The 25,702-nt window shown below is 27.3% G+C and overlaps 4 protein-coding genes across 8 annotated transcripts; 1 reads left to right on the top strand and 3 right to left on the bottom strand.

The window, feature by feature from the left end:
- Window positions 1-1,337: 1,337 nt before the first annotated feature.
- Window positions 1,338-11,313, bottom strand: LOC107172396 (copine-8-like). Of its 2 annotated transcripts, none has more exons than XM_089229236.1 (10): window positions 10,926-11,313; window positions 7,689-7,830; window positions 7,500-7,625; window positions 7,287-7,444; window positions 6,989-7,215; window positions 6,613-6,695; window positions 5,969-6,083; window positions 5,513-5,740; window positions 5,213-5,391; window positions 1,338-2,074 (listed from the first exon to the last, which is right to left on the bottom strand). In XM_089229236.1, exons 1-10 carry the CDS (start codon window positions 10,991-10,993, stop codon window positions 1,787-1,789), a joined length of 1,614 nt encoding a protein of 537 aa, XP_089085362.1. In that variant the 5' UTR covers window positions 10,994-11,313; the 3' UTR covers window positions 1,338-1,786. The 2 variants fall into 2 exon arrangements, with proteins under 2 accessions (XP_089085362.1, XP_089085361.1); XM_089229235.1 differs by lacking the exon at window positions 1,338-2,074 and adding an exon at window positions 2,311-5,095 and having other exon boundaries at window positions 10,926-11,312.
- A 465-nt stretch (window positions 11,314-11,778) lies between these two features.
- On the top strand, window positions 11,779-20,179 carry LOC107169794 (gametogenetin-binding protein 2). 2 transcript variants are annotated; one of them, XM_089229234.1, is made up of 12 exons: window positions 11,779-12,240; window positions 12,587-12,786; window positions 13,640-13,786; window positions 13,856-14,071; window positions 15,461-15,664; window positions 15,725-15,899; window positions 15,973-16,131; window positions 17,259-17,378; window positions 17,442-17,528; window positions 17,614-18,094; window positions 19,557-19,651; window positions 19,720-20,179. In XM_089229234.1, exons 1-12 carry the CDS (start codon window positions 12,133-12,135, stop codon window positions 19,873-19,875), a joined length of 2,148 nt encoding a protein of 715 aa, XP_089085360.1. In that variant the 5' UTR covers window positions 11,779-12,132; the 3' UTR covers window positions 19,876-20,179. The 2 variants fall into 2 exon arrangements, with proteins under 2 accessions (XP_089085360.1, XP_089085359.1); XM_089229233.1 differs by having other exon boundaries at window positions 11,782-12,240; window positions 17,611-18,094.
- A 1,450-nt stretch (window positions 20,180-21,629) lies between these two features.
- On the bottom strand, window positions 21,630-23,191 carry Slimp (Seryl-tRNA synthetase-like insect mitochondrial protein). The gene has a single exon (XM_015519666.2). It carries the CDS (start codon window positions 23,189-23,191, stop codon window positions 21,869-21,871), a length of 1,323 nt encoding a protein of 440 aa, XP_015375152.2. The 3' UTR covers window positions 21,630-21,868.
- On the bottom strand, window positions 23,180-25,049 carry LOC107169796 (zinc finger protein 593). Of its 3 annotated transcripts, none has more exons than XM_015519667.2 (4): window positions 24,888-25,049; window positions 24,632-24,727; window positions 23,508-23,608; window positions 23,180-23,428 (listed from the first exon to the last, which is right to left on the bottom strand). In XM_015519667.2, exons 2-4 carry the CDS (start codon window positions 24,725-24,727, stop codon window positions 23,188-23,190), a joined length of 438 nt encoding a protein of 145 aa, XP_015375153.1. In that variant the 5' UTR covers window positions 24,888-25,049; the 3' UTR covers window positions 23,180-23,187. The 3 variants fall into 3 exon arrangements, with proteins under 3 accessions (XP_015375153.1, XP_089085363.1, XP_089085364.1); XM_089229237.1 differs by having other exon boundaries at window positions 24,880-25,032; XM_089229238.1 differs by lacking the exon at window positions 24,888-25,049 and having other exon boundaries at window positions 24,632-24,746.
- Window positions 25,050-25,702: the final 653 nt, after the last annotated feature.

Raw genomic sequence — 25,702 nt, 5'->3', positions numbered from 1 at the left:
TTGAGAATTTTCAATATTGACCTCCTAAAAGTACCATATAAATCTTATTTACTACCTACCAGAAACCTATCTCAAAGTTAAAAATTTAAGAATTTTGTCTTCTATACATGATATACCGTATACTAATATAAAAAACACATTTCACTCGCTCATAATATAAAAAGAATAATCATTTGTTAAAATAAGCCTCTATAGTTAGTATAGAGGAAGAAATAAGAAATAAATATTGTATTATTTAAGTCACAAAAGTTTAACTTTCCCAATTTTGCTAAAAATTGGTTGCAATATTATAACTATAATCAATAAAACAGTTTAAACTAGACTATTTAACAATCTAGAGAAAATTCAAAATAATTATCCTGATTAATAAATTTCTTGCATAACAATATAAGTATAATATTATCTATTATCTTGTAATTTATACAATTATAATTTAAGTAATTGATATCATAATAAATAGTATCAATGAGGTTAAATTAAATATATTGTATAGTTGAAGTTCTCAATATATTATAAGGGCCATTCTTACAATGCTCGGTTAGTGCCTGATAACACTAACCGGAAGAATTTATCATGAGTTAACCGATAGAATTCTACCGGTTAGTCTTAACCGACACTTAACCGGAGATTGTAAGAACGGGTCTAAAAGTACAAATTATGTTTGATCCCTGTGGTAACTTCAAATTTATAGTAATAAATAAAGTCTTGTGTGGAAACATCTCCAGTTATTCTCTTTTACAATCGAAATGATGGAGCATTGGATGCTGACTTACCGTATAATATAAGAAGAATCTAAAAACTAATAATTATATAAATATATTATAGTTATTGTTAGATACTAATATTTAATGTTTATTATCGTGGACACAAAGTTAGCAAAATCTTGCTACACTGGAGTTTATTTGATTTTACTGTGTGTCAATTTGGACAAAATATAAATCTTTAAAAAATAGCCTACATTAGTCAAAATAAATAGGCAATAATAACTACACCAAATGATAAAAAAAAAAAACTGATTGAACACCATATTTTAATAGAATGATATAATAAATGAGGTCATGAAAGTATAATATTATGATTATTACACTTGATTAATATCTAATGATAATTTTTTAATATATAAATGATTATATTGATAAAAATTAACAAACATCATCTTTATAATATAAATACATAATACACTAAATAAATAAATACATTGATAAAACGAGTGTATGTGTAGTATGACGTAGAATGAAAGTAACATAAATAATAAAATTAAGTATGTTGCAATAAAAAAATACATGTAAAATGTTATGGTAATTATATTGTTCTAGTAAACACTTATAGTAAGCACCAATGATAAAAATTGTTTAATGCTTAGTTTCAATGATTAAATATATTATAAAAAGGAAATAAATGTGATTGTTATGATATTGAGCATATTGTTATATAATAATAAATTAATAATAAATTTGTTTTAAATAAAATGTGACTAGATTATAATATAACACAAAAATGATTTTAAGTCATTTTGACAAGTTTGTTTGTTTTGATATATTATACAAACATAATAGTAATCATTTATATATAAATATAAAGGTAATAATATAACATTTAAAAGAAATGGTTTACATGTGAAGAGTATAAATGCAATAATAATAAAAAATAATAAATTTATATGGCAGTCTCAAGAGTTCAATGAAAGCACATAAAAATTAGTATTGTTACATAATAAATTATAAAATGCAAAAATTGAAAAAATGTAATTGGTTTTCAAATTATTTTCAGCACACTTTAAGTAGTATTAATGTAAATTTTCAGGAACAATATTACGACTTTTCATGTAGCCAACAAGTTGTGCTGGTATTTCTGCTAAAACTTCACGAGCTAGGTATGATTTGGCATTCATCGGATTTTCAATTTGTTGAAAGTTTTTAAATGGCACAAACTGCACTATATCTCTGGCCGCACGGACTCCATTGACTTCTAGTTTAACTGTATCACCATCCAATTCTTCCATCGATTGAAAATCAGCATTTCCCACTCCTACAATGATAATGGACAGCGGCAATGTGGACGCTTTGATTATGGCCTATAGAATATAATCTAATTTATCAATCTAGTTTTCTAATAGTAATGCTTATAATTACAGAAGGTATGCAACATTTTGGTGAAAGTGGAAAGTTTTGCATCTTTTGAACTTAAAGATAATTAAAATTTAATTTTTACCCTATTGGTAATCGATTTTAATAAAAAAACAAATTACTATACATGATAATATTTTTTATTATGTATAAATGTTGGCAATAAATAGGTAGTATACACAAATAGTTTGCAGTGTTTTATTTATTGGTATTCATCAATAGATACAATAGACATCACAATATAAACCAAACAATGTATAGTAAACAAAAAATAAGTAATAGCTATTAAAATTAACAATAGTGTATTGACTGTGCTAAAAAATGTGTATCATGAAAAAATCTTAATCAATTACAATTTTGATTAAACTTATTTTAAGCTATCCAAGTAACCGTGGGTTTTGAAAGAGAAAATATTTAAAATGTATTTATAATGTAGATCAATATAATATATTTCATGTAATAGCATGTAATATGCTGAGACATTTTAATTTTGATAAATAAAAAAATATATGTATTTATTTATATTTCATTAATTATATTATGTGATCACAATTATTATTAGATGGTCCAATTCATAAAATAAATATGTAAACCATAAATTAATAAGTAAGGTAATTCAATTACTTTTACGATAAGTAATTAAATAATTACACTTTTTATGATAGTTCATATAAAACATATAAAAAATAAAAATAAATTCTTGAAAATATTAGTACTTGTAAACTTTGACAATAATGGGTGTTATATGTTAAAAGAATCATCCTGCATAAGGGATACAATTTAATATTCCAGAATAATGTATTAAACCAAATCTAAGTTCTGATATTTTTTAAGATAAAATACAGTTTTAATGTTTTTAATTTTAAATATGAGTTATACGGAAAGTTCTAACAAAGTATTTTAAAAATTAAGATCTTTCAGTTTAATCATAATTTTATATACATTAGCACACATTTATTTTAAACCTTAATAAATTTCGTATAGAATATGGTTTATAATAACCTAAAAAAAACTAGTACATTTATTTTAAATGTATTTAAATGTTGAGGTAATGACACACCCAAAAAAACTAAATAAACTAAAAATTATTAAACATTACACAGGTAACAGAAGTTCTATATTATTTTTAACATATTTTAGATTAAAAATAAGAAAATTGCTAGAATGAATCCATAGACTTGTTATGAATGTAGATTAGGCCTATCTGAATAACATTGCACAGTTTTACTATTTTCTTTTGTTTTTTGAGATCCTCATTTCCAAAAATGTTAATTTTATTTCTAAAATCCAAATTAAAAAAAAAACTATTTCCTGAATTTTCCCTCAAATTCTTTAAGCATTTTTACTTAAAGCTTAAGATAGATGAATCTATATTGCTTTAGCTGATAGAAAATTACGCCAACACACAAACATTTTATACTTATTCAATGAACAATTTCTTTTTTATAACATGTGTTTAACACTTTAACATTAATACATTAAGTGGCTTACATAACTAAATTATTTTTAAAATAACTGTGTATCACAAGAATAATTCATACTTGACATTTTTATATAACACTCAAGCAAAATATTTCCACAGTGAAGCTAAATTATCCAATATTAATCTTATTTGAATTTGCTATACAAAAGTTATTGGTAAATTGTTAAAAATGAAAACTATTTTTAGTTGTAACAGAATTGAGCACGGATTGTAAATAAGTTTATCTCGAATACAAATTAATAACAAAACATGATAAATAAAATAAAATAAATATAACAAAATAACTTAATTTAGGGTTGCATAAACTATTGTCTATTACTAAATATTTAACGAATTAATAAATATACAATGGTTATAGAATACCCTTTAATATTATTTAGAGGTCTGTCAAAATTGTAGAAAACCGTACAATTTGCTTAATCATATTAAAAAAAAGAACTTATCAATAAATAATTTATTAACAACAAATCAAAACAAAAGAAATTAAAATTTTTTTAAGTATTTAATAATATGACTACAGTGAAACCTTTACATAGTGAACAGCCATGGGGAATTAAATTAAAAAATTTCCACTATAGGGAGACACTATAAAGAATTGGTAATACATTTCCATATACATACACTGAATTTGGTACATATTAATTTATTATTTATTATATACACAATAATATTTGTGTATTTAAAATTGGGTATAAAAATGTATAAAGTTTATATACAATTAAAAATATCTGTAATTTTTTTGTGTACATTTTTTTGCTCTTATGATATGTACATAAATTGTGTCCATTTATGAAAGGTAATTCTTAATTTAGTATCCACGTTCACTATTAAGAGGTTATAATTTTTATTATGTGCATACATTTTTTCCAGTGGATTTAAAAGTGTCCGCTATTGAAAAGAGTCCATTAATAGAGGTTTCACTGTTTCACTGTTTAATAGTATAATAAAATTATAAATATTTCCTTTAAATAAATGCATACAAGCTCAGTAGGGTTTTTGTTTTCAAACTTATTAAAAATACTAAAAAAGATTAAATATTTTATAAGCAATTCACACAAAAGTAAAAAGGTTTAATTATTAATCAGATGAGTATAAAATAAATGTATAATCGTCATATTTAATTTAAATAGAATAAATATGATTTATTGTGGCACAAAATTTAAAGATTTGTGATCAAAAATCACTAAGCAAAACTTTATTTTTTTAAGTTCTTTGGAATAATATTTTTAGACTTCATGTACCCTACAATCTGATTTGGTATTTCAGCAAGCACCTCTCGAGCTAAGTTTGCCTTGGCTAAAGTAGGATTATCACATGACTGGAAATCTTTAAATGATACAAATTGTGTAATGTCTCTAGATGCGCGTACACCATTGACTTCTAATGGGACCGTATCAGCGTCCAGTTCTTCCATCGCATCAAAATCTGCATTACCTACCCCCACTATGATAATTGACATAGGCAAAGATGATGCATTGATTATGGCCTAAATAATATTAGTTAAAAATGAGCAATACCCCTTCAATCTACATTCATGAGCGCTTATATTGATTATTTTTATAAATAAAGAGAGATCATAATAAACGTTAATAACCATAAGTACCTGTTTAGTGTGGAACATATCTGTTATCACACCATCAGTAATGATTAGTAGAATAAAATACTGTGTTCCATCTTGGTATGCTTGCGCAAACTTTGCAACATGGTTAATTACTGGACTAAAGTTTGTTGGACCAAATAATTGAACACTCCTAATGCAATGGTGATATGCATTGATCACACCTTAAAATTATGTGAAAGAAATAATTTTAAAAACTTTAGTGTTCACTGAAATAATGAGTCTTTTACGCTAAAGATCATCCCATATTTAGCTTAAGATGTAATTAGTATTTGATATATTTACCTTCAATTCCAGCGCAATATGGATCACTGGCTTGCAAATTCAAGAAAAACTCATGGGAAACTTCGCCATGTGGTGGAATTCGGGCACCAAAACCTAAAGCTGGAAACACTTTATCACTATCATAGTCTTGAATAATATCGCCCACAGCTAAAAGTGCTTGTTCATATTGATTGGGTCTGTTACTAAGGTAATGTAATGAATTTGGATCTTTTGGATCTCCATTAGACGCTATTAATAGAAATATCACAAAGATTATATTAAATTAAATAAATAATAATGCATAAACTATAAATTATGTTTAGATGATGCTCAGTTTAAAAATAGTTTGATCTAAAGATTTCTGCAATTGCATAAGTGTAAGATACATTTAATTAAATAGTAAAATTATGAATCTATAGACCTAAAATAATTTAGTTTCGTTATTAAAATTAAATAGATGTAAGTATAAAATCTCACCTGTGAAATCTATTGCTACTGTACAATTTATTTGTGTACCATTCATTATGTAATCAAGGAATGTGAATGTTTTTTTCAACTCAAAATGATTTAGACGTATACTTCCACAAATTTTCTGAAATATTTCAGATATTGGTATATTTACACAACATTAAAATATATATTACAATCCCTTATTAGTGTACTACAATATTATCCTACTAATTTAATTTCTTTGGATTAATGAAATCTATTCATTGATAGAACAAAAGTTAAACAATGAAACATATTTTAAGATAATAAAAAATATTTTTATGATAAATCAAAGGGTTCAAATTGTTTAAAAAGTAAAGACGTGTTATCCTAAACGTTTTATACAACATATTTAAATTAATTTGTCTGCTAAACATAATCATACTATTTATCAATAGTATTTATTAAAATAATTATAATGTTTTCCTAATATGTCAAAGTTTTGAATAATTTTATTGAATTATAATGTTTTAAGTATAATGGAATCTCTAATAAGTCGAAAAAAATGACGTTATTTTGTGAAAACCTCGATGAGCTATGGTAGTTGTTTAAAAATATTTTAATTACATTTTTAATTATTTAATTTATATACTAAGCTATTATCAATTTATTTAAAACACTAAATTACTTACAGATGACTTAGGTTTGACACATTTATGATCATTTTCTGGCCCAGGGCCTTTTTTCAATTGATTCATTGTAACATGAAATTCTCCTGCAATATTATACTTGATTACAAATGTTTAGATGCAAGATAAAAAATATATAAAAATAATTTGGGTATTATTCTATTCTTTAGTTTTGTCAAAAATAATTAATTGACTATCAATGGTAAGAGGAGTTAAAATATCCAGAAAAGCTGCAGTTATTACTATAATGAAATTTAGAAATCATCAAGATTTTAAGGTAATTAAAATTGTTTACACATTTAATAAAATAAACAAAAATTTTAATTATAAGCTTAATAGGGTCTTACTTAATATTAATATTAATAAAAACAAAATTTACCTATTAATGAATGATTTCCATTATATTTGAAATGATAACATACTACTTTAATGTCTCTATCAAAATCAGTGCCACACAAAGACCGAACAGGTAAAGTTATTGGTTTCCAAGAAGGATTGTTTGTCCAATTAACAACTTCAGTTCTAAATACTAATTGATACTGTCCATCTTCGCCAACTTTAAACAATTCTAAAAATGGATAAGCTTTAGCAATCCAAGAAAAAAATCTGAAAAAGTAGTAAATAAGTACAAATAAACATTAAATTCATAATTTAATATATATATATATTATACATACTTTGATACCCAATCACTTCGTTCTAAATCTTTTCCATTAAACTGTAAAGTTACTTCATCGTGACATGCCGGGAGTTCTTCTGCTTTTACAATCACTTGACCTTTGTTATTAGTTTTAACTCCTTTCAAAGGTAATGCAAGTGTTACTGAAGACACAATCTAAATAAAGAAAGATAAGTATGATATTTAATGATTAATTAAATTAGAATATTACATGTCCAAGAGTGGTTTCACATGATCCCAAAAAATCTTGAGATTTCAAATCATGCAAGTTAGAATCTACATCATATACTTCAAATTTTATTAATTGCTGAACTTCAAAACGATACAAGACATGAACCTAGAAATAAGTACAGAATAAGGTATTATTATTTAAATTTTTTGTTATTAAAAGTTATATTACTTTTGTAACAAAATTAGGGTTAAGAGAATTATTAATACACTCCGTACGACAAATTTCAACCCATTTGGTAGTTTCTGGTGTTTTCATAAACACAACACACATTGGATCAGATTTTGAAAACACATCACAGTCCAACAAGTTTCTAAAAAAAAAAAAAACATTAATATTATAACATATTACAATTTCAATCAAAAATTATTAAATATTGAAAAAGTTTTGGTTTTGAATATACATATTTCAAATTATTAGTTTGTTATTACTCATTAGTTTTCATCAACAGTTTTCAAGTCTGTACTAAAATGAGTACGTTAGATTTTCATAACAAAAATTATATTTTTATTATTTTTTTATATCAGTAAGAGAAATGTTGCTTTTATATTAAAATATTATAAGATAAGTTCACAACTAAAACAATAGATTAATTTAAACATTTTTAAATTTAAGACAACTTCAAATTATGAATATATTTTAAATGTCCGTAATTAAAATTTGAATAAATGTTAGAATCATTATTGTTTTATTATCAGAACAAAATATTTTATGTTTTTATTTTAGATAGATCAATAATGGTATACATATAGTTACAATAAGAAGATGAGTGGGGTATAAGTATATTTTTTGCCAAGCAATAAAACAAGGTATTTAACTGTCTGAGGAAGATATTTGCTTATTGTTTAAGAAAATTGCAGAAAATTGACCATATTGAACAAAATAAAAATAAAAAAAATTAATAGCCCAAAATTATACACATGTAATAATTATATTTTATATTTATAATTTAAATTGCATGAAGGTTTACCAGGTGCTTAATAAAATGTAATTCTAAATTTACACAAATAAATAGAAAGTTAAGGTGAATCATTATTTATTTATTCATATAGTATCATAATATTATTTAAGTTATACATCTTATCTAATATTAATATTTAACTTGTTTTCATTTGAGATAAGTGTTTTAATCTCAGATTTAATAGACCATTCATTTTATTTGTTGAATCACACTCAATGAGTCATAACTATACCCTGACTGCCCTTGAAAGAAAACAAAATGTTTATGCAACTTACATAACTATTCACAAAGTATTTACAAACTAATTACAACAAATATATTTTTTAAATTTGTTATTAATAATTCCTCATAATATATCATAATAATTCATAATTAATCTTTCTCATAATGTATTAAAATTAAGTTTAATTTTAACACAAAATTTCTAACCATAAAAAAACCTTTAGATACCTAGGTATTTTTACTTTTTACATATATTTTGTTCAGTTTAAATACTATTTGAAGTATACAATTTATAAATATATATAATGGTTAAGTCAGTGGCATTTAGAATATATATATCAGAAAAAATAAACTTGATGTCTCCCCCCCCCCCCCCCAAAAAAAAAAAAAACACAACACAAATATTTTATCTAAATTCTAGAGTATATTGTGTGAATTTTATTGATATTATTATTTTTAGCTAAGTTATAACTTATAATTAATTAAAAATATACAAAAAAGAACAGTTTAAAACAACTTAAAAAAAAATATCAATAAAATTCTTAGACACCCTAAATAATATTCCTGCCTTTAAATTAAATTTTATAAGAGGTAAATTAACTCAATTTAAGAAATTAGAGTTAAATTTTATTATTGTGAACGTAAAAATCTCTTCAAGGAGCAAGACAATTATTTAGTTATTTGTTAGTTTATTTTTGAGTTATCGAGACACAACTAAATTAACATTTTTTCAAAAAATTATCGTTTTTAACGTTATGACTAGGGTTCGAAAGTTATACTTTTTAGTGACAAAATTCATTTTTTATTCTTTATTTCAAAGTAAAATCTTTTCTAGAGTTCTTTGATATATACAAATTTAATTTTGAAAAGTATTATATAAGCATTGATTATAGAATCAATGATATAAGTTATAAGTATTTAAATCAGTAATAACAAGGTCACTTTGCAATGCTGATTAAAACTTTAAATACTTGGTAATAAGTTATATAGTTATAATACAACTAATAAGCTACTTTTCCAAAATTTGATTTTCATAGATAAAAAAATTCGGAATATGAAATAAAAAATAAAAGTAGTAACAACATATAATTATGTAAAATTAATATTTTTGAAAACATTAGTGTCATATCAAATAATGAGATTTCACATTAACTGGATTATCCCATACATTGAAATATTCTTAATATGAGAATTTTTTACTTCGACCCCCCAAAGTACCAACTAGATTCACTGATTTCTGATCTAACGAGATACTGAAGTCGAAAATCGAAGCACTTTTACTGCCCCAAAACGTGATGTTAAACACAAAAAAAAAAATAAAAAAATAAAACCACAAATCATGGTAAAATCAATACATTCTTCGCTTCGCTCATAATCTAAAAAATAAAAACGCTACGACAGATAAAGTTTGTCCTTGTGGAATTTATAACGTATGTGTTGTGGAATTTATGTGATTCTATTACACAGAATTATAACACTCATTAGCACAAATCAGTTTCTCTTGTGTTACATTTATAAGACTGAGTCAACACATGCCAAACTCATGTATACATATATATTAATAATTACCTACTAATGCTTGACAGTTAATACAAATACAGTTTTTTTTTTTTTTCTATTAAATATTCAATCTGTTTTACAATAAAAAACAATAAGAAATAGGGATAACAAAGAAGGTATACAAACATGAATAATGTGAAGAGGAGACAGTTCATTAACAGAAAATTTTTTGAAAATTGCATGGTGGATAGAATATACCTACTTATATAAACATTCGGTGAAAATTTCATGTATCTATGGCCATTTGTTTTAAATTTACATCAAAAACCAAAATCGATTTTGTCGTAAACTGATTGTGCGTAATATTTCCCATTTATCCCTTACTTTTTGTTTGTTTATCTCGATTATTTAAAAAAATATTAAAAAATTTTTACTTTTGACCCCCCAGAGTACCAACTAGATTCACTTTCTGATCGAACGAGGTACTGAAGTTGAAAATCGAAGCACTTTTACTGCCCCAAAACGTGATGACAGACACAAAAATAAAATAAAAACACACATCATTGTAAAATCAATACATTCGTCACTCAGAATCTAAAATGAAAGGGTGACCAATATGATAGTAAAGTTCTTACAACTAATACGAGTGGCAATGCAGCAATCAGTTTTTTTTTTAACGACCTATGTTATACTATTTTTTTACTAAAATTAATCAAAACAATCACCTGCAGGACAGTGTCAGTTCGATTTCAGATGTAGGTTCGGTAGACGACCCAGGCTTAAACACGGCCATAGCACTGTAGCAGCGGTGTTTTGGCAATGAGCTTTTTACTATTAGAATGAAGAATAGACTTCGGATGTGTTCAGTGTACTTAGGGCGAGTAGAAAATACTATAGCGTGGTTAATTCGGCCATGACTCAAGTGTGATAGTAGGTCTTATATGACTATTAAAGGAAATATTGACTTAATTTTACGTTAATAGGCTCGAGTAATTAACTAAAGCGGATGATTCAATGAGACTATATATTAATATATTTAATATTATTATATTCCTCATAACGCGTCTACGCCTAACTAACAAGTGCCCCGCGCTGGCGCGGTATCAGTGGTATCACAATTCACAAATTACGGATGAAACGTTATCAACGTTATCAATATATTATTGCAATTTTCTGACGAAAACAAGAATGTATTATTAGGAGGACGAAAAAACACACCGACAACTACAACAATAATACGACGTCTGATAACCGACAATACGGGTTGGGCGGGTGATAACGCAGCTTCGGCTGCGGCGGTCGTGTCCAAGGAGAATGGATTTTGTGGAATGTTCGCTCATGTCCAGAGCTGAGGAAGGCCGAACGGGGCTAGGAAAATTAACGTCGGCGCCGAAATTTCGAGAACTTGTGCCCCGCCGTTTAACGGACAGGGACCGTGGACGGCCGGATCGCACGCCGCGGCGTGGTGCCGTCGGTTCGAGCACGTCAGATTCCAAGGACGCTGTATACCAGGCTACGTTGATCGTCCCCGTGTGTTTCGCCCGATTGGCGATTTCCCTCCCGTCATCACACACCGCGCACTAGCCACCGCCACTCATTGCTCGCACGTACTTGTACACTGCGCTCGCTTTAAAGGCGGATGTGTACTCGCCAGCGTTTCGCCCGTTTCCTACAGGACAGTGGTCGTCCGAGTATCATATTATAAGCTTCGTACATTTTGACAGTGTAGAACGAACGGTCAAAAAGCTTTTATTCCGTTTACACGTTCATCGTTTTCGGATCTACGTTGTCCGTATTTCGTTCGCGTTCGCCCGTGTGTGTTATTAATAATAATATCAACACACGCACACGCTCTCGCATATTTATATATATATTAGGTATATAAGGTCAATGGTATTCGGTGACGGTATCGCGACCGTACAGCAGTCATAAATGTTGCAAACTGAGAGGATGCCTGACCTGGTAGAAGTGATGAGAATGGGCAAGGACCATCGTCTTAAGCACAGGCAGTTGCCTCTTCAAGTTGACGAAAACTTGACTGTGAGTCTTCCCCCATGATTGATTTTTTTTTGGGGAAATTCCCGTGTCTCTCCTTATAACACTCCCCATGGATCCACCCAATACCTACCATTGATCTCCACAAGCCGACTCTACCTTAACATTCATTTCAAACCTGCTCGATGATTCCTTTGTCATTATTATACAATTTTTTATTACAATGGTTCATACTTTTGGAAACCAAATCAATGCATTAAGCTCTTATTTTTAGTTTACTATTATTAATTACAAATGTACTGGATTCATGTACTTAAGATACATTTAACACTAGCATTGTTTTATATCTGTAGAATATGATTTTGATTTAATTGACTCTTTTGTTTCATAGTTGGTGATGGATCTTAGCAACGAAGATTTAGTACAAGAAGTAAAACAAGTTCCACCATTAAAACTTCAATCTTTAGACAGTTTTGTAAAAAAATATCGTATGTTAAACAAGCGTGAACTGCAAGATGTATTAAAAGTGTCCATTAAAGAAATATTAGATATAATGAGTGAAAGTATCGACTGTGTTGGGTGTCGTAGGAGGTAAGTGTTTTTCCACGATATTCTAACTTAAATTAATTTTTATTGTTGGTACCTAACATGGCCATTATAAGTAAAAAGATAAAGCCTTTAATATCTAACATCTTGAACAATCTAATTTTTAGACATGTCTTTTTGAAGACATATTTTATTTAAATTTATAATACTCATCTAATAGCTATTAACAAATAGGTGGTTATTGTTCATCAATATTTTTGTTTTTTTAAGAAACTTAAATTTGTAATTTAACTCTTAAAGTGTTTATTTCTAATAAATCCTATTTTTTTAGTAATAACTGGATATACAGCAGAACGTCAATAATCCAAACTAATTAGGACCCTAGGTTGTCTGAATAAATAAACTAATAATTTAATAATGTGAATGACTATATTATGTTATTGTTATTTTGTATAAATATTCACAATAAAGTTGAATTTATGTTAGATTCTTGAAACTCATTTTCTTGTTTGTTTGACGTTTAAACTACACATATATGTGTTATTAATTGTTGTCTAGATTTAATGAAATTCTTAATTAATGAGGGTTTTCTGTACTCATCTTATAGATGTTCAATACATATATACTTTTGGTCTCAGGATTTAATATTTGACACAATATTTTAAGACAATTGGTATCATTGATCAAATTTAATTTGTTTAATTATTTCAAAAATCTTAATTTTAATTTTTTCGTTTCAAGGTGTATTCTAAATTCCATTTTTACACATGTAAAGGTATATATAATAATTCAATTTTTAGTATTTTATTTTGTCTATCATAATTACCTCAGCACCTAAGTACCTTGGTATAAATTGAATAAAAATAAACTACATAAATATGATTATTATTATTTTCAGTGCTGAAAAATTATTTGGTGAAATGGCCAAACTTGGTCAAAATGCATTGTTTCCTCTTGTTGTAGTTAATAACAACTTTATTTCTATAAGATATGAATTTTATGATGAAGAAAGATGCATGTTCAATTTACTTCAGAATACTAATGGGTAATTAAATCAAATTTCAATAACATTTATTTTAGATATTAATTTTCAAAATATATTTTAATTTTTAAGGAATCGCTTATCATCAATAGCATCTAGTCGAAGGCAATCAAAAAAAAGTAAAAGATGTGTTTACCATTCCCTCGAGTCACAGAGACTTGTCCGACCTATGGCAAGCGGGTGGCAAGATATATGGAGACATATGACTGAACCGTGCAGAGATGAAATAGTGCTTATTGAAGCTAGTAGTTTATTAAGTACACTAGATAATTATCTCAGAAAACATAGGTTATTATAATATTTTTTTTTATAGAGCTAAATGCCTTTTAGTTTTATCCTATAAATTCTTTCCTTATGGCATTCAAAATGATCCAAAATCAATTTAAGTTACATATTAAGTTAATTTTTATTAAGCAATATTTAATGATAGAAAATTTAACTTTTAGTGAATTTTATATAAAAATGATTAAAAAAATATTCTTTAAGTATCTTATCGATCAGGTAAAATTTTTTAACTATTTAGAATCTAAATCAATATATTTTATCTCTTGTGCATATAACAACTAAAATACTCAATAACATATTTCACAATACCATTTCAAGAGCATCTTACAATCTTTTTTTTTATTTTAGTAGCCATAGAATTAAGTAAGACATTAATTTCACTCACTTTAAAAAAGTTAACGATAAAATAAAATAAAAATAATAATTTATTGAATAAAAAATACATAAATATAAATTATATTTAAGCAAAAAGAAGTGCGATTACAGGATGGTTTCTTCTCTCGCCTTCTTCATTTCTTAAATTATATTGTAGCATATATTCTTAAAATGCCTTTGTGCATAGATTGTACAGGGTATCCCGCGAGGATTTATTCATTGGGATATCTCCCGAAATAATGGAGATATCAAAATTCTGATTTTGTAATAAGACTCGCAGGGAAAAGAACTTTTATAGAAGAATTTATTTTCATCAATTCCCTATTTTTATTTTTTTTGTAGTTTGAAAAATAGCCAGCCGAACGATTTCAGTGTATCTATTTATAATTATATTTTATTTCCTTACAACTAGAAAAAATATTAAAAATCAGCAAATTAATGAAAATAAAATTTTGTAATGTCAATTTTTTCAGAAAGATATACTCAAAAAAATGGTTATCTTTAATTTTTTTTTTTTTTATTAAGAAAATATATTTTCTATTTTTTTTCCCCAAAACTTTAAAATGAATTAGTTGTATTTCTTATCCCTGTGAGTCTTATTAGAAAACCAGAATTTTGATATCTCCATTATTTTGTGAGATATCGGAATGGTTAAATTTTCGTGGGACACTCAGTATATTCTCTGATAAAAATTTGAAAAATGGTATTGATTGCTACCTTAAAAATATTTCAATGTCCTTTAATTTTTAACATAAATTATATTTTTCTTAAACATAAGTATAACAAATAGATCCATTTCTTGTAAGTTTTCATACAATTTTTATTAACTATAGGTACATAAAATATAATTAACATGGACTTGACATTTTCAGAAATAAAAACAAACATTAGTTTTGAGATTTAATAATAATTTATGTTAAATGTAACAGTTTCACTATTGATAATAACTCAAATATGCTTAGTTTTTTCTTATATGCATTTTATTTACATTTAATTTAATTTGAATATTTCAATCAGATTTTGTGGTGACTGCCGTACAAAAGTGATGAAAGCATATGCACTGCTTATTGAAGAAGAAGATCCGTCCAAAGAAAAAGGTTATATTGAAGAACTTTATGCTGGTATTAAAAGATGTGTCGGGGACAAACATGTCCATTTGGATACTGATATTAATTATATTGGTGCGCTGATCAGCCGGGCTGAACCAGAATTAATGGGAAAGTAAGTTGTACACTTATTTTTGAAATATATTTTAGAAATATATTTATGAAATAATATTAGTCGTAGGGAACGACATGCCAAAACTATCGAGATTGCTCAAGAAGAGGTTTTAACATGTTTGGGTATTTGTGTATATGAACGATTACACAGAATACAATTGAGGATTAGAGAAGAACAATATACTTGCCAAGTTCTTGCTGCAGCGGCCATTGATGGTCTTGCCAGAAGATTTGAAGTATTTAATAACTCTAATTAAATTTTTCTTTAAATGAAGAACAGATTTCTTAATGAAATATATTGTTTTGTAGACTGCCATTGAAGTAAAACAAGGATTTACCAAGTTAGATCAGTTTTATAATGAATTTTCAAAAAAAGAAAAAAAGACACAAAAAAGAAAACGGCTTAGGAAACAAAAAAGATCACAGAGAAAAGAAACCCTACCAATATCAATGGTAATCTGTTGTGATGTAAGTATAAATAATATATTTATTATTATACAATACAAGTACCTATATCAACATTAAAATATTGAATTTTTTGAATTTTACAAACAATTTTAAATAAACTAAAAAAAGAGTTTTACATATTTATTTATATATATTTAGGGGCAAAGCCCTTTACAACAATTTAACACAAAACAAATCAAATTAAGATACCATATTAAAGTTTAAACATAATAATAATTCATTAATAGTAATATAAAATAGTAATAGTAAAGTAGAACAAAAAAAAAAAATTTCAATATTAAAATATATTGTGATAAATGGTACTCTCATTGACCAGCCACATCATGCGATCAATAGGATTATTTCTGCCATAATTGGTAGTGTGCGTAGAAATTAAGAATGGACATGGTGCGAATAGTGCGAGAAGGGACCTTGAAATTGACCAATACAAGAAGTGAGGGAGCATCTAAACGACCATCCACTAGTTTTTTCAAGAACTCTACATTGGTGTTAACTCTCCTGTCTGTAAATCAGACGAAATCTAGTTCCTGCATAACTATAGAGTAGTCATGGGGAGGATGTTTTATGTTATATTAATAATGATGAGTATTCTATATATAATATTAATTCATTAATTGTTAAAAATTACTGTGGTTAACATTATGAGTTTATTTTAAGCCTAGCAGAACTTAATACTGAAATTAGTAAAAATAAATTTACATTTTTTTTGGCAATTTAAAAGTATATAGCATCACATAAAATACTTATAATTTGCTTCAAAATTAATATACAGTAAAAAATCCATGAGGTCGTCTAAATAATATTCATACCTTTAAATTTTATAAGAGTTCAACTCACTCTCATTTTTAAACTAATGGAATTAAATGTGATCTGCTGAGCGTAAAGTTTGTTGTGGTACACACTTGTAAGACGGAAACATATGGTTTACCAATAATACACAAACCTATTTAAAATCTTAAATCAAAAAAAGAATAATTAATCAATTTTAGTCAAATTAGGAGGTAACTCATGTATAATTAAAAGGCAATTTGTTTAAAAATTATTTATCTTTTTGAATTAGTATGAACTTGATAATTTATTTATTTTAAATTTGTGGTTGTATTCATATTACATATTAATTTATATAGGCTGATGATTGTTCATGTGTTGATGTGGACGAAGAAGAAATTGATTTTGGTGAAGATGATATTGATTTTGTGGATGATGTTGATGACGAAGATGATGATTATGACGGTGTACAATCTGATGTGAGTTTATACATTTAAAATTTATTATTGGACATATACTCATATTGGTGTAATTCATTTTAGGAAAGAGAAGATTCTGATGAGAACTGTGATCATGTTGATACAAAATGTACTTGTGAAAACATACAGTTGGTTGAACGAGTGAGAAAAGTATGTATTTACTTATTTACTTAGTACTAGGTAATGTAAAATAATTCTTGTTTTTAACAGTGAATAATTTCTAATTTTTCAGCAGCTTAAACTGTCTGGTGACCGAAAGAAAAGTGTTTCAACTCCAATTAAACCCTGTAGCTGTGTTGAGTGTAATTCTAAAGGTACCAGAAAATCAAAAAAGAAAAAAGGTAGTGGAGAGAAAGAAAAACGCAATAAAAAAAAACAGACAAAAAATAGCAAAAAAAACACAAAAAAAGTTAAGAAGTCCCCAGTTCAAGTACAAGAAAATAATGTTTATGATTTGATTGAAGAGGATGATGATATTGAGATTGAAGATATGACTGACCGTCATTCTGCAGATGAACATCAATCAGAAGGTGGTGACTGTAAGTCTAGTGTAATCAATCATGATCTACCTGGTAGTTGTAGTTCATGTCCATCATTATGTGACCATTCTCAAGACTATGGTTATGCATCTGCTGAAAATAACAACCACAGTAATAGCACTAGTTCACCCGACGGTTCTGATGTGGCGTGCTCTGAAGGATTTTGTAACCACTCAGGTAATTCAATGATATTTTCATTAATAAATACTAAATGGAGCTCAATTGTTATGACTGGATATCCTATTTTTTAACCATCATAATTAGTTATAAATAGGGATATGAATTGCAATTCACAATACATACAAATAAATGTATAGCTATATTTATTTATATAATGCAATTAATTGCTTATTGGATAATTTTAAGTACCAATTAATTGAAATTAATAAGTAGTATCATGTACTTGTAAAAAATGTTTTTAGATACCTTTTTTTAAATGAACATTTTTCTAGTAATATAGGATGGTGAATAGAATTTTCTCATATTCCATTGTAAGTTTTATTAATTTAACTCTTAACCAAATATTGTTAATATACAGGTGTGATATAATTTAATTGCCAGTTTTCAAAATTATGTGATTAGAAATCAATTAATAGTATATTAAAATAAAGTACACATTGTTTATTTTTAAAAATAACCAGTCATTTTTCTAACATGCTTGAATTCTTCCTCTTAAATTACATTCTGTGTATCATTTCCATAAGTCAACTGGAAATTTCTTGTAGTTTTTCTATTAAATTCAGCTCATCAATATTTCAAAGTTTATAGATATATGCTTATCTTTTATAAGAAAATACCAACATCTGCCTCATAACACAAACATGATTGCTGAGTTTCTCATCTTGAACCAATATTTAAAATTTGCCGTTTTACTGCCCCTCCCTGTATTATAGTTAGATAATTTTATATCAAAATTGTTAACATATTTCTATTTTCAATTTAATTTATTTTAAACATAACAAGAAGAGATTTTTTAATGTCATACTTTTTTATTTTTTAGCAATTTAAAACGTATTTTGAGATACTAATCTTTCAAGTTATATACTGTTCTTTATTTTAATTAATTGTATACGCCTACTACAGTGTTATTTAAAAAACACAATTAATATATTAATAATTTTTATTAGTAGGTATGAAATAAATATAAAATTACATACTAAAGTGTTTAATATAATCAAATTAGTTTTATTTATTATGTGATTGGTACAAATAAATACTGGCATACCATTCAAAAAGTTAAATTTGTGCTCTATACTTGGTTATCGAATAAGTAAAATAGCCTATTGTATACTCTTGTTCAAGTTAAGAAACACAGTTGACAATGGCTAATTTTTGATGATGACACTCACGCAATATCCGTTTGTCACCCACTTCAAGTTAACTATCTTCAATTCTTAACATTTTAATATTCTACATCTCTATACACAAGTTAGCTGCCAATTGTTTCTTCACTAGAGCAAAGTATAGTTAAACTCTACGTTCATTTTTAATCAAGAAATTACATTTTTTATCTTAATGATCACTGCAATCTATTATTTTATTTATCAAAAATTATGTTGTATCCCTTTAGGCGACTTAAATTCATTAAAATTCTAATTTTTTTATTTTTAAATTTATCATTTTGTTAATTCTGTTATAGGAGAAGTACCATCATTAAAAATTAAATGCTATTCTGATATGGGGACATTATCCTGCAAGTCATTGCCACTTCAACAGTTGTTAATAGAAGAGCTGGTAAGTAGGAAATATACTAAATTAATATTGATTTACCTTTATTACATGGATGTCTTATTTTTTCTTAGGAGAAGAATGCTATTGTCGTTGATGATACCATCATACCGTCAGAGGAGGTGGAGATGTACAAAGTCTGTGCGATGTTAGTGAATGAGAAACGTCTAAAACTTAGGGAGACACTAAAGAGTGGTTTTGCTAATTTAAAAGACCCTCAGTCCTTATGAGTCATTTTTGGAGTGTCATTCTCACTTCCCTTATTCCAAAACATTTTTAATAAAACCGTTTTAGTTAATTTTTTCATTATACTTATATAATAATATAGAAACATTTTTTTCTTTATTTTGCATACATAAACACGATATTGCATTAGTCAATATTTGTGAATAATTTGTTCTGACCTTTTTGATTAGATCAATAAAAATTTATTTAAGAATATTTTTTATATTATAAATTAAAATTTATTAGAGGAATATAATAGTTTATTTGATAACCATTATTAAAGAAAAAAAGAAAAAGTATGTCCCATTATTTTTTTGTGTTAAAATGTTTTGTTGTTTCCTACTTAAAATAATAAATAAGGTTTTAATCGGGTCAGTGGTTAACTATACTTGACTATTATTTCAGCTCATTTTATAATATTAAGCTAAATTATTACGTGCCACTGTATAATTATTTGTTTTTTAAATTATACATTTTGGTTAAAAATTTAAAATGGAGAAATTTTGATGCTAAAACCTTGAACATTTATGATTGGAAAATTGATTAAGGTATGCTAAACTGAATTCAGAATAAGAGACCAATTACAAAGTGTCTCAAAATTGTATGGTACCATATTCAATCTCAATAAATGTTGAATTTTTAGAGGGCGCCACACCCGCATTTGTTGTCTCAGTCTTACAAACGCTTAACATTGCAAATTTACATTAAGCAGTTCACGTTTTACTCCGTTAGCTCAAAAATGAGAGTGAATTGACTTTTTATGAAACTTGATGGTTATAACATTATCTGTGTTTAGTTGGAAGTATTTTTGCGGTAATTCAGTTTTCAATTGAGTTATGTGTGTATAATAAATTATAAAGCTAAAATGATCATAACTCACATTAAAACTGAATTATCGTCAAAATACTTCCAACAAAGCACAAATAATGTTCTTACCATCAAGTATCACAATTCATATTTTTAAACTGAATGAAATGTTGAGCGTAAATTTCCTATGTTATACACTTGTAAGACGGAAACAACACTGCGGGTGTAGCACCCTCTTAAGATTTCTGAATATTAGAATTTAGTCCCAGCAGCGCCAAACAAAAAAAAAAAGTTATGGCAAATATCTAAATTCACTGGTATCCTACCTACCTATCAATTGGTGTACACAGACTGGTCCCCACCATATTTGGGTATAGGGATCGGCGCTACTATTGTAATAGGGGATCCAATTTACATATTTATATAGGCTATCAAAAAATATGTTTGTTTTTACTTGTTCAATATGAGACTGCTGCTGTAGAAGCACTGAGCATTCTGGTTTGCCAAAGTAGCTACAAACACTGCGCCCGCATATCATGTTGCAAGCTGTATTTACTTGAACATTATTCTTTGCACATTTGTATATTATGTTTGATATAATTTTAATGTAACTTATTTAATACTTACCACTAATAAATATTTTTAAATGATTGAATATATAAATAACTAACTATCATGTACATCATAAATTAATGTACTTATTTTCTGTGGGAATGGCTAACAACAAACTTTGGGGATCACCTGGCGTTAAATCCGAATTGAGGATATACTTAATATATAGATGAGACTATCCCGACAAACACAAATTGCTAGTACGAAAGTTAAAGTCCAAATGTTAAGACAAAATATATTATTACTTTAATATTCAAAATTCGTTTACGTTGAATTCCAGTTAAATTAGAATAATATCAAATAGATGTATTAAAATTTACATAAGAAATAAAGATGAGTATTATATATACAAATAAAACACTGTCTTAAATTAAGACAGTGAACATAGTTTATTGTACAAATGCAATTAAATAATATTTTAACCAAACAATATTGTGTATTTAATGACTATACTATGATCTATTAGAATAATTAAGTTAGGATAAAAATGACATACATTTTTATTATATGTACATACATACATTATTAGATAATAATTTATTCATGTACAATATGCTAAGCAAATTATATAAATACTATTCAAACAATCATATAATTTTTCAAACAGTCAGGTACGGTGAACTCATTAACATTTTGTTCTAATAAACATCCTAGTAGTACATTGGTGTCTACCATTTTTCCATTAACAATGTTTAAAAAATTGTTTTTGTCTTTACCAGACCAGTAAATTCTTAAGCGCTTGCTAATGAAATCTCCAGATAAAGATAATGAAGCAACTTCTACGTAATCTTGACTGCTGACAGAATACAGTTCTACTTGAGCCCTCAAACTCTCCCAGTTTTCTAACCTAGAAACTGGTGAGTAAGCTATGCGATACTCTAAACCGATATTTTCATACAGCCGTCTGTAAAGAGTCAACATTTCATTAAATTGGTCTTTGGATTTCTGTTCATCGGCTGAACCAATAAAAACTTCAACAGCATTTGTTTGTACAGCAGAGAAAAGTCCAATGTTTTTAATGTGAGGTTTATATGAACGACCAGCTGAATACAACCTCAGGGGCAGTTTGTTTCCACCCACACTCATTTTGGTAAAAAATGCGCAGAAAGATTGAAGACTTGCACCACCAATTAAGTGCAAGTTTTTATCGCTTAAAATAAATGTTTGGTCTGCATTGTCAACATCAACACCACATCCTTCAATAATTACACTTTTAATAAGGTCTGAATTACAAAAAGGTATAAAATCAGACTTCTCGAGAGATTCGTTGAAATAAGCCACTGTTGCTTGTTCACAGAGAGAAGCTTTGTCTTTAATGTAAACCATTACAGGGTTTATGAAATCCAAACATTCCAAAGCAGAGCCAATTTTCAAATGATCTACATACTCACTATTATCAATTTTTGTTTTTCCACATTGATGGAATAAAATTTTACTCTCAGTTAAAGGACACTCAGGATGTAAGCTGTTGGGAAGGCTAAGACTAGGAATAACCACTTCAGTTTCTAACGCAGAAATATCATCTCTCAACGACTTCAATCTTGTTATTACTTTTGATCTAGTTTCTTTAAGCTTGTGTATCTCATTAGTATTATCCTTTTTGATTTTTTTTAATTGTTCAGCAAGTTTTTGTTTTTCAAGATTTAAACAGACAATTTCGTCTCGTACATTAATGAAACTCGACCAATTATCACATATTTTATCTATATCAATATTCAAACCCCTTAAAGTAATATTTTCTTTTAAAATATTTATATTTTTTAAGCGATTATCGAGATCTAGATATGGTTCAATGACAACATATGTATCAGATGTCTGATTGTACGGTATATACAGTTTTGATGTACTATATTTTTTAGTTACCTTTAAAAGGGAATTAATAGAAAACAATTTTTTAATCATTGTAAATCTATATTTAATGAACAAATATCAGCAACTTCTTCAGGTTCTTTATATTCCTCTTTATTAATCGGTTGTGTAACAATGACTCTTTCTTTTGGAGCTATGTAACTTCCAAAACCAGCCGCTCTTTCGGCCTCTTCAATAGTGTATGGTTCAAGTCTAAGTTCTTTAATCCGTTTCTTGTGCAATTTTGTACGAAAATGATCTTGTAGGACTTGATCACTTAAAAAGTAACGTCTAAAAAAATTGAATTGAAATTAGTTATGAAATAATAATAACTCGGTACGTACTTATCTGTTAAGAATATGGTACTCACGCGCAATGTATACAATAGTGTTGTCCTTCCCCAGGTTTATCAAAATCAAGTGCTTGTTTTAACAAACGGTCTGCATTTTCTTTTTTTAAATCATTATCAACCTAAGGAACAAATAAGTACGAATTATTAGTTTGAAAAACATTTATAAGATATGGGAGATGGTCATAAAATATTTATGACAATTCAATGCTTTATTCATTACATAAAGCAACAGGTATTTTAGTACTTATATCATAGAACTATACACAAAAAAGCCATTAACAATTATTAAATAACTATTAAAATGTCATTAAACAGTGGTGTATTTAAACAGAAAATTAAATAGTTGATAATAGAAAAGTTTGACAGCAATTGTTTGATGACTTTTGTATGAATCAAAATATATTTTAATATAATTTATTATACATTTTGTTTGTATGTTGTCAACAATTTAATAAAATTTAAAATACATGTAACTTCTTATTAATAATGTAAAACAAAGTTACTAAGTAAAGAAAATTTAAAATCTCCAACAAAACTTGATTTAAAAAATAAAATAAATTTTGATAAGTGGAATGGAGAAAATATTGAGTTAATATTATTCTGAAAAATGTATTAAAAACTATATAAGCTAACACGAAGATATGTTTACTACTAATTATAGACTAAAATAATATCCCAGGTAAGATGTAAACATATTTAAGTAACAGGAGTGAGAAAAATATTAGTGCACAATTACTTAATGCATTCCTGCTATTTTTTACTGTTAGTTAGTTGAGGCACTTAAAAAATGTATTTATAATATACCATTTACACCAAATCATCATTTATCAATAAAATACATATTTTGTGAACGTACGTCGTAAGAATCGATTGTCCGTACCAGTGATACTTAAATACACTTAGAGCGGGTCATCTACATCGCGTCATGAGTATAGAATCAAACTTCATTGAAATTACATGCTCGGATGCTCGCTAAATAAAATCGAATTTCAACATTTTCTAGTCGTTTATTTGATAGTCGGTATAAAAAACAAACGGATAAACGCGTGTTTAGATATAAACCTAACCTAACCAGGCACAGCGGGTCAGAGTTGAAAATACTTTGATTGCTCAACGGTCGACCTTAAAAAATGCTCAATTACCTCGTCGATGTCTCTGGCTCTGTGCTTGGTCTTGTACTTCCGTTTGTAGAATGTGTCACCAACATGGTGCTTTTTCTTCTTCTGCGGACCGGTCATCTGAAAGGATAAGCATTAAGCACGTTATCAATCGTGGTAGGCGATTACGCGCGAGTGGCTTGTTGTTAGCGGTTATATTAAAACTAAAAAATTGTATTTTCGTCATCTTATATATTCAGCGTAGTTCGTACACCAGAAAACCGCAGACTTACATACTTACAATAAAAAATCGCAGTGGCTACAAAAAGTACAAAATGTTGTAACTCGATAGTCAAATATTGTTATTTAATATTTTTTAGACTGCGGAAAGCGGTATGCCACATGGTATTTTCAAGGTTTCAAAAGTATATCATTATCAATAATGTTTTTCATATTTTCCTTAGATAACAACTACTGACCGTGCCTGACGGTGAGAAACAAAATGGGCCCTTCCAAAATAGTACAGTATCGCCATAACGTGTGCAAAGTTGGCAATAGTCCCGGCCCGGTATTGACCATTCCCTATTCCCTATTCGTACGATGAGTTGCCTAGTATGCTCCTCATCAAAATTACGTCCACCGTCCACATGACATGTTTCCCCGTTAAAATTATTCAATTCATGACTAATTAATTGTGAATTAATATTCTAGATCACTAATCACGATTAAAGACATACTGGTTGTCCAACGGCCTATGATTTGCATGGTACCGCGAAAAAATAACCCCGGAAATTTAGACCCCGAAAAAAAAAACCCCCGAAAAAATAACCACGCGAAAAAATAACCCCATAATATAAGTTAATATAAGTTTTCAAATTAATCTCAAATCGAAATGTATAACATACCTATTACCTACGTACAATTGTTATGTTCCCACAAATAATATTAATTTTGGATTTAATGATAAATTATTGTATACCTACGATAAAAACGATTAAAAGCACGGTCTGTCTGTCATATCGATCAGATATACCTACAATAGCTAGGTACAGTGACATATTATAACGGATAAGGAAGGTACTACTAACAGCACTAACTTTATCTTAAATTTAATGT

Source organism: Diuraphis noxia, unplaced genomic scaffold (assembly GCF_037042655.1).
Source record: "Diuraphis noxia isolate RWA-SAM2 unplaced genomic scaffold, SU_Dnox_SAM2 contig0005, whole genome shotgun sequence".
Classification (NCBI taxonomy): Eukaryota; Metazoa; Arthropoda; class Insecta; order Hemiptera; family Aphididae; genus Diuraphis; species Diuraphis noxia.
This window is presented reverse-complemented; position numbering and strand designations above follow the sequence as displayed.